The 17,587-nt window shown below is 40.7% G+C and overlaps 2 protein-coding genes across 2 annotated transcripts; both read left to right on the top strand.

Annotated features, from left to right (window-relative positions):
• Positions 1 to 7,028: 7,028 nt before the first annotated feature.
• LOC111947774 (protein FAM83G-like) lies at positions 7,029 to 7,951 on the top strand. Its single transcript, XM_023957682.1, has one exon. It carries the CDS (start codon positions 7,433 to 7,435, stop codon positions 7,901 to 7,903), a length of 471 nt encoding a protein of 156 aa, XP_023813450.1. The 5' UTR covers positions 7,029 to 7,432; the 3' UTR covers positions 7,904 to 7,951.
• A 1,645-nt stretch (positions 7,952 to 9,596) lies between these two features.
• On the top strand, positions 9,597 to 17,397 carry LOC111947803 (protein FAM83G). The gene is made up of 2 exons (XM_023957943.1): positions 9,597 to 10,075; positions 17,230 to 17,397. The coding sequence occupies exons 1-2, from the start codon at positions 9,923 to 9,925 to the stop codon at positions 17,395 to 17,397; spliced, it is 321 nt and encodes a 106-aa protein (XP_023813711.1). The 5' UTR covers positions 9,597 to 9,922.
• Positions 17,398 to 17,587: the final 190 nt, after the last annotated feature.

Raw genomic sequence — 17,587 nt, 5'->3', positions numbered from 1 at the left:
TCTTGGACATAACTGCTATTTTGCATTAGTTTATCCTCAGAAGTAAAGTTACTAAGTTCTTATATAAATAGTTGGATTTGTCAGTGTGTGTTGAGGACGGCCAAGAGAAGCGAAACCAAGAGTGAAAGAGAACAGTCAATTATGTCTAAATCTTGGTTTGGAGCAGCAGATGTGAAGAAACATGACACCTCCTTCCAGCAGAGGGAGCAGGACTTGGTAGCTTTGCCGCCGAGTCAAGAGAGGACGTCAGCAGTCAGAGAGCGGGGTGCAGGGGCAAGTCATGATGAAGCTGAGCGGGAACCACCCGAAAACCCGGGAGACGATCTCCACTCTTAAATTTCAATAGGGGGTTGCGGGCTTGCGAACTGGAATCTGGAAGGGTGAGGAACCTGAGATGAGGCAATGACAGGATGAGGACGAGAGTGTGACGATCCATGCAATTTTGGATTCAACAGGATGGCTGGAAGTAATCAGAGTAACTGATGTTCAGACGATGAGTGAAGCACAGGAGCGAACTTTTGGATTCAGGAACCAGGATCAGACTATTTTACTGGCAGCAGAGGCTGGTCAAATGCGATATGAGCTAGAGAAGAGCACAACTGACTAGTTAGTGCGGCTCTTGCAAGTAACATGTTTTCAGTTGATCCATGTCCCAAATGCTGCATGACCTCTGTTTGGACTGGAAAAGTCCATTATTTTTGGTAGAAAGTACCAAAAATAATGCATAAACACCTTATTTTTTCCTGACAGCGATCTCATTTCTGTGAGGAACCAACTTATCTGTGGTGATAATTACAACAACAAACAAATATTGCAACCACAACACTAAACAGAGCTACAATCAAGACCAACAAAAACGTCAACAACCAGAAAACAGCTAATACCGTTGACAGAAGGAAACAACAAAACACTACTACCCACAATGCATTATGCCCCACTCGCATTTCTCCCCTTTGACATACAGATGATGTTGGATCAGCCACTGTAACACCTGCCTGACATGCGCAACATGCTCCTCAAACGCGTCATAGTAAACCAGGATGTCGTCGATGGAAACGACAATGAAGCGTTGCAGCATTTGAAATTTTCATTTGCAGTCCTGAAGTGCTCTGGGAAACAGCACCAACAGATTTGAAAACCACATTTCTCCACATCCAATCACTGTGTTCACATTGATGCATAAACGGCCAAAGAGTTTTGGCAGTTCTAAGAGGTGCCAGTGACATCTCTAGTGGTAGAGTGTTAATATTGGAGATGTCACCATCAACAAGAAATAACACACGCTCTTCGAACTACCTTAACTCTTTGAACGTTTACACGTGTCATAAGAACAGGCAGATGGTTGGATCCAAATGCAGCAGGTTTATTAGCTCAGCTAAAAGTCTTCAAAGCTAAATCAGGGTCAGGCAGGCAGGGATGACAGGCATAAAATCATCAGAGGAAAGACAGGATAGTCAAAATCCAGACGAGAGTCGGGGCAGGCGGCAGGCAAACATGGTCAGGGTCAGAAGACAGAAGATCAGGTTCAAATATAATGCTCAGTAAGGAGGGCAGAATGACACAAACAATACTTTGCACTGAGCTCAGCCCAGTGCAGAGCTTAATTGTGCTGTGGTTGATTGAATGACGAGAGGGGGAAACAGAGTTCTGACTTCTGACAACTACTTCTTTGAGCCTCCCAACAGAGGGCCCTGTGGCTCTCCAGTGACAAGGAAGGAGAACCAAACACTGTCCTGCTTTACGATCTGTTTTATAGCTGCTGTTTTCCTCTGATCTGTTCAGTCTGCTGAGTCACTGAATGGTAAGAAATATTTATGTCACGGAGTAAATCGAAGGAAGAGGAAAAAAAACAAAAAACGCTGTAATTTGAAAAATCCACTGACAGAAGTCACATATGAGTCACAGAAAGAAATAAAGACAGAATTTAAAAAAGTCAAATTAAAAAGTGGCTATTAGAGGATCAAAGGAGAAAAACAAACAATAAAATAAACAAGTCGAGACAACTAGAAGAACCAGGACACTGATAAATGGATGAAAGAGGAAATGTGTGTCTGGTGCACAAATGAGACTAACAGTAAAAGAAGCGAATAGCGAGGGAAGGTGTAAGAGCTGTTCTATTTACAGACGTGTGATAAAACAAAAAGGCTAAACCAGTTTCCTCAGCAGGCCTACGGCAGGTTTGAGCATTTCACTGAAGTGAGACAAGAACGAGCCTGAGGAGCACCTGAACACACTGTAACAAGGCTTTTTAGGTCATAATATAAGTTCCCAAGTCATAACCTCGCATCTGTATAAATCAATAGAATCCAAATCCTTTTTTTTTTCAATTCTTTATTTAAACAGGAATTGAACACAAAAGCATTTCTCCGTAGAAAATAATTTAAGAATAATTGTAGAAATATGATTATTGGTCTATGTACATGTGGAAAATTTGTCATTTTTGTGGTCTATTTCTAAGTCTGAATTGTATGGGGAAGCATTGGGTGTGTTGGGGACTTTGAATGTACAGTAAGACCAAAAGTTTGGACACACCTTCTCATTCAAAGAGATTTCTTTATTTTCATGACTATGACAATTGTAGAGTCACACTGAAGGCATCAAAACTATGAATTAAAACATGTGGCATTATATACATAAAAAAGTGTGAAACAGCTGAAAATATGTCATATTTTAGGTTCTTCATAGTAGCCACCTTTTGATTTGACTACTGCTTTGCGCACTCTTTGAAAGAATGTAAACACTGGAGCTTAAGCTACGGTGTTGAAGGGTTAGTTAAATAAGTAAAGGCACCTCAAAATAATAATAATAACTGCTTTTGTTCTATCTGACGTTTTAATTTATGTCAGCAGAAAATAAATATAAAATTATTGGTGTTAGAGCCAATTTCCAAAGAAGACTTTGAATATAAAATAATATGTGTTAAATATATTCCATTATTTGTAATTTTTGTTAGAGAAAGTAAAAATAAACAATTAAAATCAAAATATCGAATTTGGAATTTAAAAAAAAGAGATTTTATTTTTTCGCCATATCACCTGTCAAGTCAGAGCTCTGTCTCGCCCTTTGGTCACCGGCGGGAACCATCTCCAGAGTTTCAACCACACTACATCTCCCAGCAACCCCAGCTCACACTTCCTGGATGCCACACACTAGAGCCCTGCGCGGGACTATTTTCTTCATCCCGCTCCCGCCCGCTGAATTTTTGACCAATCCCGCCCGCTCCCGCAACGTATGCGTTACACTCCCGCCCGCTCCCGCAATATGTATGTCCACTCCCGCCCGCACCCGCAAAACTCATAGAATTTAGTCCCGCACAGTAATAGAGATGCATTGATTTTGTATCGTCTCCCGTCCCGCAGGAAAAAAACACGTATTTGTATTGATATTATTACTAAAGAGATTCATGTCCCTCCTCCAGCCTCATCTTTTGATGCATTCCTCTTTTGTGTAATGTGCAACTTAATTATTAAATATATTTTCACAAATCCTGTTCGGTTAAAAGTGTGCGTGTGTGCGCGCGCAGACAGACGGCCTGAAGCGCGCTCTTAGTAAGAGGCGGGGCGGGGCGCACCCCCAACAACAGGTTAGATGACAGAGGCCATTGGGTGTCTCTACCTGATGCCTTCACGGAGCTTCAGTACCTAAGAATCCAACAGCCGCACAGCCTAACGTAGTCCGCTAATATATATTCATGAGATATTCATGGCAGCACTGATCCCGCGGGGTTTATTTTTTGCCGCCCGCTCCCGCCCGCAGCACAATTCAAACCGCCCAATCCCGCGAGATTTGGGTTGGGTCCCGCGGGACCCGGCGGGACCCAACCCAATGCAGCCCTCTACCACACACCTGACTCTCAGGCTACGTTCACACTGCAGGCGGAAACGACCCAATTCCGATTTTTTTGCCCCTATGTGACCTGTATCAGATCTTTTCATGACAGTCTGAACGACACAGATCGGATCTTTTTAAATGTGACCCAGGCCACTTGGGTATGTGGTCCTAAATCCGAAATGGATTTATCTTTTGAAATGTGACCTCCGTCTGAATGGCGAGGCCACATGTATCCGACCCGTACGTGGACAATGCTGCTGAGACCAGTCAGTGGAAGGGAAGCAAGGTCACCGATTTGATTAATATTTGGGGTGACAGCTCTCTATTCAGGCCAAACTCAAGGGATGTTATCGCAACCGGGCGGTTTTTGAAAAAATTTCCAGCGAAATGGCCGAGCGTGGTGTTGAACCTTTCCCAGGATGACTTATTTTCCTTTCCGACCGTGGTCACAAGCACGGTGGAGACCTTCTCCAGGGCCAAAGGCGGATCCTCCTTCAGGGTTCACTTCCTCGTTCGGACCCTCAGATTCTCCAGGGCAGGTTAATAAAGAGACAATATCATTTATTCTGGGGGAAACCTTCTTTTATTACCGTTCTTCTTCCTCAGTAACAAACAACATGAATGTGTGCCCCCAACACACTTCCGCTGCCCCCTCTCACTCCCTCCTGCACTGCACTCGCTCTCCCCTCTATCTTACACACACGCGCTCGGCCCCAGCACATACACATCCCCATTCCACAACAGTGGGTACAGACGATCCTGGCTCCATTGCCTTCTTAAAATGAGAAGATTGTAATTGTGCTGGCTACTTGTGAAAATGAATTTAATAATGCAAAAAAAGCTCCGCTGTTGACAACACTGTTGTTGACATCCATTGTTAACATTAGCTACTTCCGCAAACGAGTGACGTCGTTCACCGTTGAGTACTCTTCTGCACATGCGGGTCACTTCTGGGTCATTTCACGGTCACACAGGAGATCACAAAAGTTTGCATTTAATTGGAAATGTGAACAGCCTTGCAAAAAAATCGAATTTTTTCAAAAAATCGGAATTGAGCATTAAGCCCTGCAGGTTGAACGTAGCCTCAGTCATTCATCAGCCACAGCACACCTGAGCACTACATTGACTTAAGCTCAGTGCAAAGTATTGTTTGTGCCACTCTGCCTTCGTGACCGAGTGTTATACTTGGACCTGGCTCTGTTTGCCTGCCGCCTGCTCCGACTCTCGCCTGAATCCTGACTACCCTGTCTCTCCTCTGATGATCTCAGGCCTGTTATCGATCACTGCCTGCTTGACCCTGATTTAGTTTTGTGGACTCTGAACCTGCTGCATTTGGCTCCAGCTATCTGCCTGTTCTTAAGACAGGTAGTTTTTTTTTAATTTAGTAGCCAACTTTGCTAGTGAGTCAAAAAATTGGAATTTGGTCACCGAGGTTTTGTGAGTTTTTACAAATGTGGAGCATCAAACCACATGCAGCAAGATCCATTTCACGGCTGATGCTAACCAAAATGTTCTGCCGAGTGTTTTCTAGTTTTTCTCTTTATAAGATTTTTTTTTCCTCTTTTATAAGGTGCCAAAGCTAGCTGTAGCTCACAAAACGTCTGCTGCATTGTTCTGCAAACATTTTTACAGCTTGTATTTAGTCGAACTTTATGCCAGTTTTCAAAGGAGATGTTAAAATAAAATAGTTTTTGTTAAATACATTTCATCATTTGTCGTTTTTGTTATAGAAAGTAAGAGAGAGAAAAAAAATGATTAAAATTGAAAATCAAATTTGGAATGAAAAAAATAAGAGATCCTTTTTTTTGGCCCTATCGCCTAGCTCTACTTCGCAGGATGCTTTAAATCCCAGCAGGGACCTTTCTATGTGGAGTTTGCATGCTCTCCCCATGCATCTGTGGATATTCTTTGGACACAGTCCAAAAATACAGACCGGCAACCTGTCCAGGATGTAGCCCACCTTCACCCAGCAGGAACTGGGATAAGGTCCAGCAACCCTGTGACTCTGAAAGGGACTCAGCAGGTTCAGGAATTGGATGGACTCATTTCATAGAGATTTGGTGAATAAATGACTGACAGGGACTGGTAGAGTTGCATTCTTGCAAAACTGCACCCATTAAAAAATGTGACCTAATTTAAGGTGCAAGAAAAAGCTTGCACAGCAGTCATCAAACCCGACTGCACTGTAAATTATTATCAAGTTTAAGGAATCAATGCTTCCAAGTTTACGGTCTTAAGTTTTAAATAGAAAATCCCCATCAAAAACTCAGAGGCTGTTTTTTTAGTCTTCCCTGCTTTTGGTGAAAAGACCTGTTCTTTTATCTTGTGTGTCAACAGTGCTGTATAAATCTAAAAGCTATTAACTTTTTAATTATGTTTGAATAGTCGGTTGGAGCCATTACTCACAAGACGCTAAATATCTGCAACCGTAGCTCATTTAAGGAGAAACTATATAGTCTAAAGAAAAAAATAAGAAGAAAAATAATCTTCAAGCAGGGAAGAAATGTTTTTTTATAATAAAATCAGCTACAACATGTGCCTTAAAGAAAGGAAACATATGGACTCCCTGATATAAAAAGCAAATACATTAAAAAGGGAAACTAACATTATACAGATTTTAGTCTATTTAAAAAAAGTCAATTTCTTCAACTTAGTCGCAAATTTTGGGGTTTGTTTTTGATCGAAAACTTTGATCATATCCAACTATAAACAGAGTTTGACCGAAAAAGAAAAAAGTATTTTCAAAACTATGGCAATCATATGTAGACTTGTTTTTATAAATTAAAGGTTTCACAATAAAAGTAGGGCAAATACACATACTTTTTGGTATTGTTAATTGGGTGGAGTTTTGCACACAATATATCAAAACTCGTGTCAAAAAATATATAAGTTGACAGAACTTGAACTATCAAAACAATTTTTCCTTGCATTTTTCTTCTTTTTTTTAATTCGTTAACAGTTTGACTAAAAGTTATTTAAGATAAAATGTTATCCTATATTATCTTATCATTATTAGGTATTACCATTATCTGTTGTTGTGAATTTGTTCTTTCTGGCTGCATTTAGTAATTGTTCTGCTAATTCCCTGAACGTTAAGCCACGTTCTGTTATGTTAAATTGTTTAATTAAAAAACAAAAAAAAACTTGCAAACTTTATCTTATAACTTTCACTCTCCACTGGAAGTCCAATTCTACTTTTGCATCACGTGATCCAAAAGCAGCATTAGTGCAAAGAACAGGTAGAGCAGTACAGGTTGGATTGCTTTTTTAGGTATGACACCAACAGCTAATGATTAAAAATGTAGTTTAGACGAAGATAGTAAGGAGGAGTCCACAACACTCATTTTCCTAAGATAGGCCCCAGCTTGAAAAGCCTCGCGGTCTCGTGTGGGAGTGTTTTTTACCTGTCACAGACAGACGCACCTGTCAGGCGATGCAGCTGCCGGACTATCTCCTGCTCCTCTGCCGGTTCTTCATTGGGCCGACGTTGGACTATATGGGGATAAAGCTGTCACAAATTTGGGACACTATTGACTCAATAATAGAGCTCGCGGACATTTCTCTATACGTTTAAAAATAAATTTCATTGAGGTTCGTCATCATGGCTCTGTCCCAGGTCCAGTGTCTGGATGACAACCACGTGAACCTGCGCACGAGCGAGTCCAAGCCGGAGTTTTTATACTGCGAGGACCAACGTCTCGCGCTCGAAGCTCTCCTGCAGAATGGCCGCGAGGCGTTCTTCAAGTACCTGGACTCGCGCAGGGTCCGGGGTTTTCTGTCAGACCCGGAGATGACCGCTCTTGTCGGGGCGGCTGAACCTTTTGACCCGGGTTCGGAGCTGGTCCAGGGCAGCGTGGAGGAGGAGTCTCTTCCGCTTTCCCTGCACTACTGGCCCGAGCTTTCAGACATCTCCGTCCCGCAGATGGACCTGGGTTGGCCCAGCTGTGACTCGTACCGCGGGGTGACACGCACGTCTGTGTACACGCAGCCGCCGCTGGACGGGCACGCGCACATCAAAGAGGTTGTCCGAAAAATGATTGCACAGGCCCAAAAGGTACTGGAAGTATTTTAAGTAAGACATAATTACTCATAACAAAAAATACATTTTCATAAAGTGTTTGATGTTTAACCAGAACATTTGTACAGGGGCACCCCTAAGGGGTGGACATAGCCCCACAAAAGAAGCTACTGGGTGCCCCCACTGCACACATTTGAATCTGAATCCTCTTTCTTCCCAAAGGCTGAAACAAAATAATTGTGACGAAATATTTAACATTTTTGTTTAAAAAAAGTGTCTGCACCCACAATCAGCTTGCATAGAAATTGTGAACGAGAAAAAAAACTACCCTTGCTAAACCATTATTTTCTAACTTAAGTTTTTTTAAATTTATTTCAAGATAACTTTTGTTTTTTAATTTTTAGCTATTTTATCTAGCTGAGACATTACACGCACTCAGAACAAGTCAAAATATGTTGAATGCTATTTCAATTTTTTTTTTAAAAAAGCATCTCAAATTGTTGGTAAAAATGTTAGTTCTTATAGTTTTTAATTGGGCAAATTTTATACAACTGTAGCAATACTCCTTTCTAGTCACCACAAAAATTAAATCATGCGCCGCCCAAAGCTTTTTCATTGTACTTATATCCTACATCCCCCACCATTAGCATTTTTCAGGACCTCACCTGGCAAATTGCTGCAGTTTTTTTGCTATATTTTTAAGCTGCTGTTTAAACGTAAATGTGACAAACTTAAATGTGTCAAACTTAAATTCGTTCGCGTTTTCAAAACGCGCTAAATGCACATTCTTGAATTTGTTTATAGCCCCTGGTGTTCACACTGGACAAGCAGGGAGGGGCTTTTTGTTTTTCTGTTGTTTACTAGAGCTTGTCTGTAAATCTCGTTTTTTGGGGACTAAGCAGTTCAGTTCATTCAGTTTGTCCTTACAATGCAGGATATGGATTACCATCATGTCAGGAAAGTGACCTGGTTCATCTTTATTTAAAAAACAAATGCAGATGTCTTCAGGGTCGTCGCTGTGCCTGGGTTCACCAGAACACCCATTCCATACGTCACTACCAAATCCAAGTCCCTGACTGGTCAAACTTTGACCTGGTTTAACTTGGAACATGCGTTCAGTGAACATTTTGTACATAGAGCCCAAAAATGGTTCTGCCTGCGTAGCTATGCGTGAAGATGAAAGTTTAAAATGCAGGAGCCTGAAACTCTCGTTTACAGGACTTTATTTAGACATTTCATTGGAAGTGGCTGTTTGAACGTGCATTGCAGAGAGCAGTGTGAACGTAGCTTTACTCTTTTTGGCCCAATCCCTTTGTACGTCTTGCTTGAACTAAAACAAGTTAGTAATAAAGTGACAAAACCGAAATAACTGCGCATTTGTTAACCTGCCGGTAGCTTTTTCATTTTTCCCGAATTTCCACCAGCAATTTTGTTTTTACCAAAGCGGCGTAAAAAACTCTAAAACATTAGCTACTTGATTGCTCCAAAGCATGACAAACAGAAAAAAAAGAACATTTGAACTCTAATTTGAGAAGCAACAACTACTTGTTAGAATTTCCTAATTTTGAATAAAAAAGTACAAAAAATACAGCTGTCAGAACTATAGAAATAGAAATGAGTCCTTTTCAAGTCATATATTTCTTTTTAAATGTTACCATGGGACTTTCAATGCTCTGTGTTTGAACTGCACTTGTCATCTCATCTCACTTTATCAGGCACCAATATGAAAATGACACTGTTGCACTCAAATGACCAAAGGTTTAACTGTCCCAGCATGTACAGTGCATTATAATTTCATGGTTATGTTAGTACCCTGCCTACTTTCACGTGCATCATTGTACTGCAGGTCTTTTCAGATAGTTTTATTTCGGATAATTCTTAAATAACTTTCTAAAAAAAGCCTTTTTGTCCCAGTGAAAAACTCAAATGTGCAATAATTTCCCTGTTAGATGGGGCTATAAATCGAAAAAGGCGTTGCATTGTTCTATTGACATGTTTGTATATTTGAATATTTGAACAACCAGAGGATGATCCAAGAAAGGGATTTTCTTTTTTAAGGTCATAGCAGTGGTGATGGACATCTTTACTGATGCGGACATCTTCAGGGATCTGCTGGACGCTGGCTTCAAAAGGAAGGTGTCTGTTTACATCCTGCTGGAACGTACGGCGCTACCTCATTTCCTGTCCATGTGTCAGAGGGCTGGCATGCATGCCGGACATCTCAAAGTAAGACGTTCACTACGCAGCCCAGAAAAAATAAATGCAACAAAGCAGTGGTCTTCATTAGAATCCAAAGAAAAGAAACTGTAATGTTAGTGTAATACTTTTCCCCTCACATGCTCAACAGTTTCTCAACACTCATTTCGAGTGCTCAGTGAACCAGTACTACATCTGCTAGATTAGCCTAAAAAAAGTTCTAGCTCCGGGAGAGGTTGGAGCAGTCTTAGAAACTGTTCGCTTGCATACAGAAAAGACATGAAATGTTTGTATTTTGCTATGGACATTATAATTTTGTTCAGTAACCTTTAACAACAAAACAATAATGGATTGTTTTTAGTTAATGGTCTCTGTTTTTTGATGATTAGTATGTTAGAATGATCCAACCTGATCTGGCACGCGTGGTTGGCTATTTCCATGTAAGGCAGTGTAACTTACAGTAGAAGTGCCCATTAGAAAGTGAAAGACAAAGGTTGTGGCTGCATGCAGCGTAATGGTTGAAGCTCTCACCTCATGGTGAGAAGACCGGCTGGAACCTTTCTGTGTGGAGTTTACCTGTTCTACTCATGTGGGTTTTTTTCTGGGTGCCATCCACAGTCCAGAAACAAGTTTTATTGGTTACTGTGTTTTCTATGGAGTCCTATACTGTTCATAATTAATTATATAAATATGACCTCATGCAAATACACAATCAACCAATAAATCTCTCATAAATATATAAAAAGATCATGAACAGGTTTTTAAAGCAAAATGAAATATATTTAATAAAATAATGGTTAATTTAAAATCAGTGTGCAGTTTTTTCACAATTTCATGATCTTTTTATGTATTTATGAGAGATTTTTTGGTTAATTGTTTATTTGCATGAGGTCATATTTATTTAATTATGAACAGTATAGGACTCCATAGTTTTCCACATTATTGAATACACCGGATTATAAAACGCACTGTCAAGAAAAGGTCTCTTTTCAAACGTGTCATATAAAATGGGGCTTTTTACATAGTTTATGTCGTATTTAGTTGTATTAAGTTCTAAGGCCTTTCTAACATTAGGCTGTTCATACTGAATTTAAGAAGGTTTGAACCAAAAAGTCTGGTTTGTTTGACAAGTGTTTTTCATTATGCACATGTCACACTTAAGAGGGTGTTTCAACTTTGGACAAATTAATTTAATGAATAAAATAGCCAAATAAATGCAGCAAAATACACTGTAAAGTAAACTAAGTTGGTTTACTGGTGTCATAAGCATCAGTATCTTCTATTTCTTTTCATTTATGGGTGGAAGTTAAGGCAACAAAAATATTCAAACTGCCACCCTCTGTCTTGATTTAAGTTTTGGCCACTGTATTTTGGCTTGTTGATGACAAACAGTCAAAAGCGCGAAAGGTACATTCATGCCAACTTTGGTGTTGGTACCACGAAATACACAATTCGCCTGAAATATTAACCTAAAGGCCCGTACACACCGGGACGAATTTCGCGCGCGATATTCGCCGATGTTTAACGCCTCGTGACTAAACAAAGGGCACCAATGTGAGTGTGCACACCGCGTAAAAGCGTCATTTTAAAAAAAAAGCCTTGGGTTCGTTTTTTTGGTTTGACGCGCCGCGTCAAAAACTATACGACCAATGAGAACGGCGCTTTTGCACACGTGTCAGGAGCTTCTGAAGTTACAGTAAAACACAACTTGGGGGCGCTCAAACACAAAACTGTCTTGCTGAGCACACATACATCACGGCGAAGAAGATATACGCCAAGTAGCGTCTACACTGCCGCGAAGAAATAAGACGGACATTCTAAAATATCCCCGAAAACGCTCATGATACATTTTCAGCTCTTGTACTAGTCGATAAAACTCCCCATGTTCTTCTCTTCTCGTAACTATGGGATGTACCCAAAATCGACATCTTTTCCGTCGTCTTTCATCATTCAACAGAACAATAATTTCTTCATCGCTGGAACTGAAGTTAGAACTACTGGTGCTTGAAATATTCATGTTTTGTTTGTTTGATTCTGACAATCGCGTAAATACTTGCTCTCTTCTTCTGAGTGAAAAGCGACTTTAAGAAGCGTAAAGTTGCGCAGCGCCACCTTGTGTACAGGGGTATTTCTGTTTTACATTAAGTGCCATCTAATGTCAAGGAATGAAATTGCATGTTCGCTCGGCTCATCGTCAGCGAAAATCGCCTTGGTGTGAACACAAAAAACGTGGCGAAAAACGCTGGCGAAAAACGGCTGGCGAATATTCGTCCCGGTGTGTACGGGCCTTAACAGCAGCTCCGCTGAAACAAGAAGGCGCTCTGAAACTTAAACCTGGTATGCTGATTGAAAATAAATTGAGAACCTTGAAAACAGGACAAGACTAAACAGAAAGCCTGTGGTCAGCAAAAGAAAAGGAAACATAAAAATGAGCAGAAACACCCTGTCATGTCAGTAGCTGCAAGCATCTGTCACAGAACATGCCACGGTGCATCTCCTCACATCTGCTGCAACTGAATCTCGGGGGGCCTTCTGCACAACGAAGTTGGGGCCCCACGGGAACCTCAGCTCTAATTGCTATGTGGTCATAAATTCTAAACATCTTAAGATCCTGACACAGTCTTGTGAATGAAAGTGATCCACAAAAGCTGCAACAGCTTGAGCACCATCTGGGTCTCGATTGTGAGCAAAAGTGCAGAAAACCTCAAAGTGTCTGCAGTTTACAAACACATGTCTGTGTTACACATGACATAATGATCCAATGTGACTGTTTAGGTTACGTGAAGGGAAAAAAATTTACTGGCCATGTTGTCATCACATTCTTCCCTGTGTTAGAACTGGCTTTTACATTCTGTTCTTTTCCTCTCCATACTGTCTTTCTCCTCTGCAGAGCGTGCTTCCGCTTGCGGTAAAACATCTGCGCAGTGCTCAATTTGCCTGAAGTTGCCCCACTTTTTAAACAGTCAGACATTAGATAGCTCAAATCGCTGTAAAGAGATTACAGGCTGTGTCACAGATCCCTCTGCTGGGTTTGTGCTTCGCAGCAATTAGATGCTTGTGGCTCCTTCTTATATAAGGTAATGTTCTTGTCCACATGTAAAAATATCTGTCAAGCTTGTGCATGCACCTGCTCATTCTAAATGAATAGAATAATGTCCAGATTGTCCTGTGCAATAATGTAAGAAACCCTCCCTCCAAGAGGGAACATTATAAAGTGCTACAGCTGCTGTCTAGATTCAATGTGTGCTTCATTTATAGACTAGAGTGCAGCCTCTGTTTTTGTGCCATACTGTGTAGCATTTGTTTTCCTAGTTCTACACTCAACTTCTCCCAGGTTTTGCCCGGAGGGTACTAGAAGACTCTGCTGCCTGATGTATTGAACAGTAGATCATCACAAACTCCGTAAATGTCTTTAATAGGTTTGGACTAAAATACGGCTGTGAAAAAAGATTTAAATGTCTATAATTCTGAGAAAATAGGGCTTCATTTGTGTTGATTTTGATCATCATGGTACCTCTGGTCAGTCTTGTTGTTAAAAGGTTGGGAGCTTGTCGTAAATCATTTCTCTCCTGCTAGCTAACAAGTTAATGTGCTTGGAAAAATGAAAACTGGAATTGAATGGGAAATATCTTAAACCTTTAACACAGAAGATGTCGCCGGTGAAACTGTAACTCTTCGACTGTTTACATGATTAATCAGCTGATTCTGACACGGAGAAAAGTGACTTTTCTGGTTCTGTCCAACAACTGAGCAAACAGATAAGGGCCGAAGGCCTTTTGTGTTGGACAGGTTTTACCATCACAAAAAGAGGTTATATAACTTCGAAAAACCAGAGTGTGATTTTGTATAAACCCCTTTTTGTTTTTTTTATTAAATTTTTTAAATTTGTTACCTTTAGTGTGTGTGGGGAGGGAGAGTGGAAGAATGTGAGGGGGGGGGCAGAAAAGTATAAAAGGAAAAGAGGTGGAGAATGTGGGGGATACAAGCCCTGATTTGAATAAGTTATTATTTTGAGCTGTGTAACAATTATACCAGATCTACTGGAAAGACAAATATTACATCCAAAGGTGAAATTCTGAAGATATTTGTCCATCAATACACTGTGAGTGAGGAGGAGGGATGAAGCAGACAGGGAGCTCTTTGGTAGTGTGCACGTGCACTTGGGGGTGGAAATACATGCATGCTGCCGAAGTGAACCGTGTGTTCATGAGGGGAACCAGATCCTACCCAGCCCAACCAGCCAGACCAGCAGAGGGTGGGAGAGACCCCCAGGGCGGGAGCGCCCCAGGCGACGGGACCCAAGCAGCCCGGGAGGGGGGGAGGAGGGGACCGCCTACCCACCCAGCCAGGCGCAGAGGCGCCAAGAGGCATATGCGAACCCGGCGTCTGGGCCCCCAGGCCACAGGACAGGCGTGCTTAGCTGGACACCGAGACGAGGGCCAAGGACGAAGCCAGGGCCCCAAGGACCCATGAGCCACCCACCACCCAGCCGGAGCCACGTCTCCACAAGCCAGCCCCGGCACCCGACCCAAGGAACCCAGAGATCACCACGCAACCACAGCCCCCCCCACACACACACACACACACCCACACACACACTCTACCAAAAGCGACTTTTCAAATCGGCTTTGCATTGATATACTAACTTAAAGTGTTACATAACGTTGCATAGCCACTTTTCTCAGTCACGTCATTGATGTTGATTGGGTATCAGTGTAGGGCTGCTTTTTTCCATTTCAAAATCCGTGGGAATTAGGTTAATTGCATAAACGCCGGTACAGTTACTGTAGTCATAACAATTTCAATGCTGGAGCTAAAGCTTGGGTGTTAAAAGGTTAAAATAAAAGGACAATTGTTGGTAATTTAAGCAAAAAAAACCATCAGTACATGCTCGCACACTTATTATAACGTTGGTAAATTTGTGAATGTCATTGACGGTAAATGGGACTTGAGTGTGTGATGTCCCCCATAGGAAATTACTTACTTCCTGTTCTAACGAAATGAAGTCAATTCAGTCGCCAGTGTTTTCAGATTATGGATGGTGCTATTTTAGAGCCAGATGTCGTCAGTAAGCAGTGATTGGTCCAAGACAGTCTGAGTCAACATTTCTATGGCAACCACTCTCACCAGAAAGGAGTGAGCTTGTTGGAAGTCCACACCCCTACCACTTTTAATTTGGCCACACAAATTCTGTCAAACGTTTTAAATGTGAGGCGTGAGGCCACAAGCTTTTACTGACTGGTCAGTTTATAACTTGAATAACTTGCAATAAAAATATTGAGAAATATATATAGGAAAAATATGAAACATTTTAAGATTATCAGGAACATGTAAAAAAAACACAGCAGAGCAAGAACAGTTGTTCTGACAAATGTAATAGCTATTATTCATTCATTCTATTTGTCAGAATCACCATTCTTACTCTTTTTTTTACTTTTTTTTTTACAGGATTTTGGCTTCTTGGAGCCTGCAGGTACTTCCTATTTGGAATACAAGATGGGCGGGGTCACTCAGTCCAGTTCTCATATACAGTCAATAGTTGGCGTACACAATAGATCAAAAAGATTTGGACGCAGTATCAGCTAGTGCAAAACGCGTATTGTAAAAGACGGCAAAAACCACGATAAAAAGTTACATTAAATGTTTATACTCATGCATAGACAGAGAAACCATTAGGTTTTTTAAAATTCCAGAAGCACACTACCTACATTGTTCTTAATTGTTGACTATATTAATCTTGACAAGTATGAAAACATAGATAATTGTTCTTAGGTGTGTTTTCCCAACATGCAAGTTTTTACCTGTCTCCTATTGAGATAACTTGCAGTATTATTTATGTTGACTTTTATTCAAATAAAACTGTTGCAGTGAAATGGAAATGATGTATTCGTTATTTTTTATTTTGCTATTGGTTCATGTGTCACAAGTCATATTGTCATCGCAATATTGATCACTAATATCACATATCGCAAGTTTTCCTAATATCCTGCAGTCCTATTCAGGGGTTTATGTTTGCTGCACAGGACGTTCTGTCCATTGTCTTCACAGATATGCTCTCAAATTAATGCATATGACTTTTAATGTCTAAAATTAAAATTCAAAATCTAAATTTTCAACTTCCCTAAATTTATAGACATTTTGAAAAAGTATTTGTTGCGTTGATCTGTTTGGGAGAAGCTTCCAGAAGTCTTTTCATGGAAAACCACATCACTTTTTTTGTTGTTATTGCTGTTATTGATATTTACCGCTTTTTTTTTACCAACCCTAAAAAAGGTGTCTGGGTAACAAACGTTTCGACAGAAAGACCAGCCAAAGCAATGTTTCTAAACACAAAAAGCCACTTGGGATGCTCTGACAGAGCGACTGAAGAAGAAAACCGTTGGACCTAAAAGCATAGCAAGTGTGACAGATTGAGATTTTTTGCGAGCTGAAAGTGACAAGCTGAAATTGTAGGAGGGTGAACAGAATTGAATGAGAGGAGGAGCAGATGAGCTGACATATGAGTGAGAGTAGAAAGAATGCTGCACCCTGGTAAGCACTGTAAAAAAAAGTGACAGATTCCTCGCTTTTAGTTTTGTAAGACAAAAAATGTTGAAAACTGCCTTCAATCTGACAACTTTACCGTTCTGACAAAAAAGGAAAAATATTTCATTTTTCCTTTTTTAATTTAAGCTTTTCCTGTTTTTGTACTATTATACCAACTACAGACACCTCAACTGTTTTATAATCCACAGATTTAGGCTGAGAACATTTGCACAAATAGAAATGAAGTTTTTTTTATATATTATCAAAGGAATGCATAAAGATAGGGAGAAAGGTAAGGGTGTGACAAGAGCAGAACAAGCTAAACCAGTAACAATCTGCTACTTTAAGACAAGCAATTAACAAAGTTTTGGCTGCATCTCTGTGACAGGCTTGGCACAAACAGTCAAAACTGGATGCCCTGAAGTGTTTACATATGGAAGGTTCATGAAACATTAATCTGAAGCAGCATGTGTTTAAAATGGAGTTAACATCGGAAAAATGTCAACCATCGCCTTGTTAAAAAAAGGAAATGATGTCAGAGTTGTGCTGCATGCGTAGCCATGTAGGACAAACATGATTCGTAGGGATTGTTGGGTGTTAGCAGGTTTGGAATGAACTCTGTTCTCATGTGATTCTGTTTGCATGTTTGTGTGACTCAGCATCTTCGCGTGCGCTGCTCCCAGGGTGCAGAGTTCTTCAGTCGACACTGCATGAAGGTCAGAGGGCAAATGGGGCACAGATTCATGTTCATCGATGGCGACAAAGCGGTGTCAGGCTCGTACAGGTCAGTGTGTGCTTTGTTCATGAATGGTGTGAGTACATTTTAAAGACCCACTCTGATTAAAATTATGTTTTTAGCATGTTCTTGGGGTATTTTTCTGATGATAGAGGACAAATATAAAGAAAATTATTATTTGAAAAAAAAAAATTTGTGACAGAAAATATGCTTGGTGCAAAACAAGCTCCTTGCTCCGCTTAAACAGAGAGCTCGCAGAAATGGGAAGGGTTTGCTACGCG

Source organism: Oryzias latipes, chromosome 8 (assembly GCF_002234675.1).
Source record: "Oryzias latipes chromosome 8, ASM223467v1".
Lineage (NCBI taxonomy): Eukaryota > Metazoa > Chordata > Actinopteri > Beloniformes > Adrianichthyidae > Oryzias > Oryzias latipes.
Note: the sequence above shows the minus strand (reverse complement) of the source record. Positions and strands in the feature narration are given on the sequence as shown.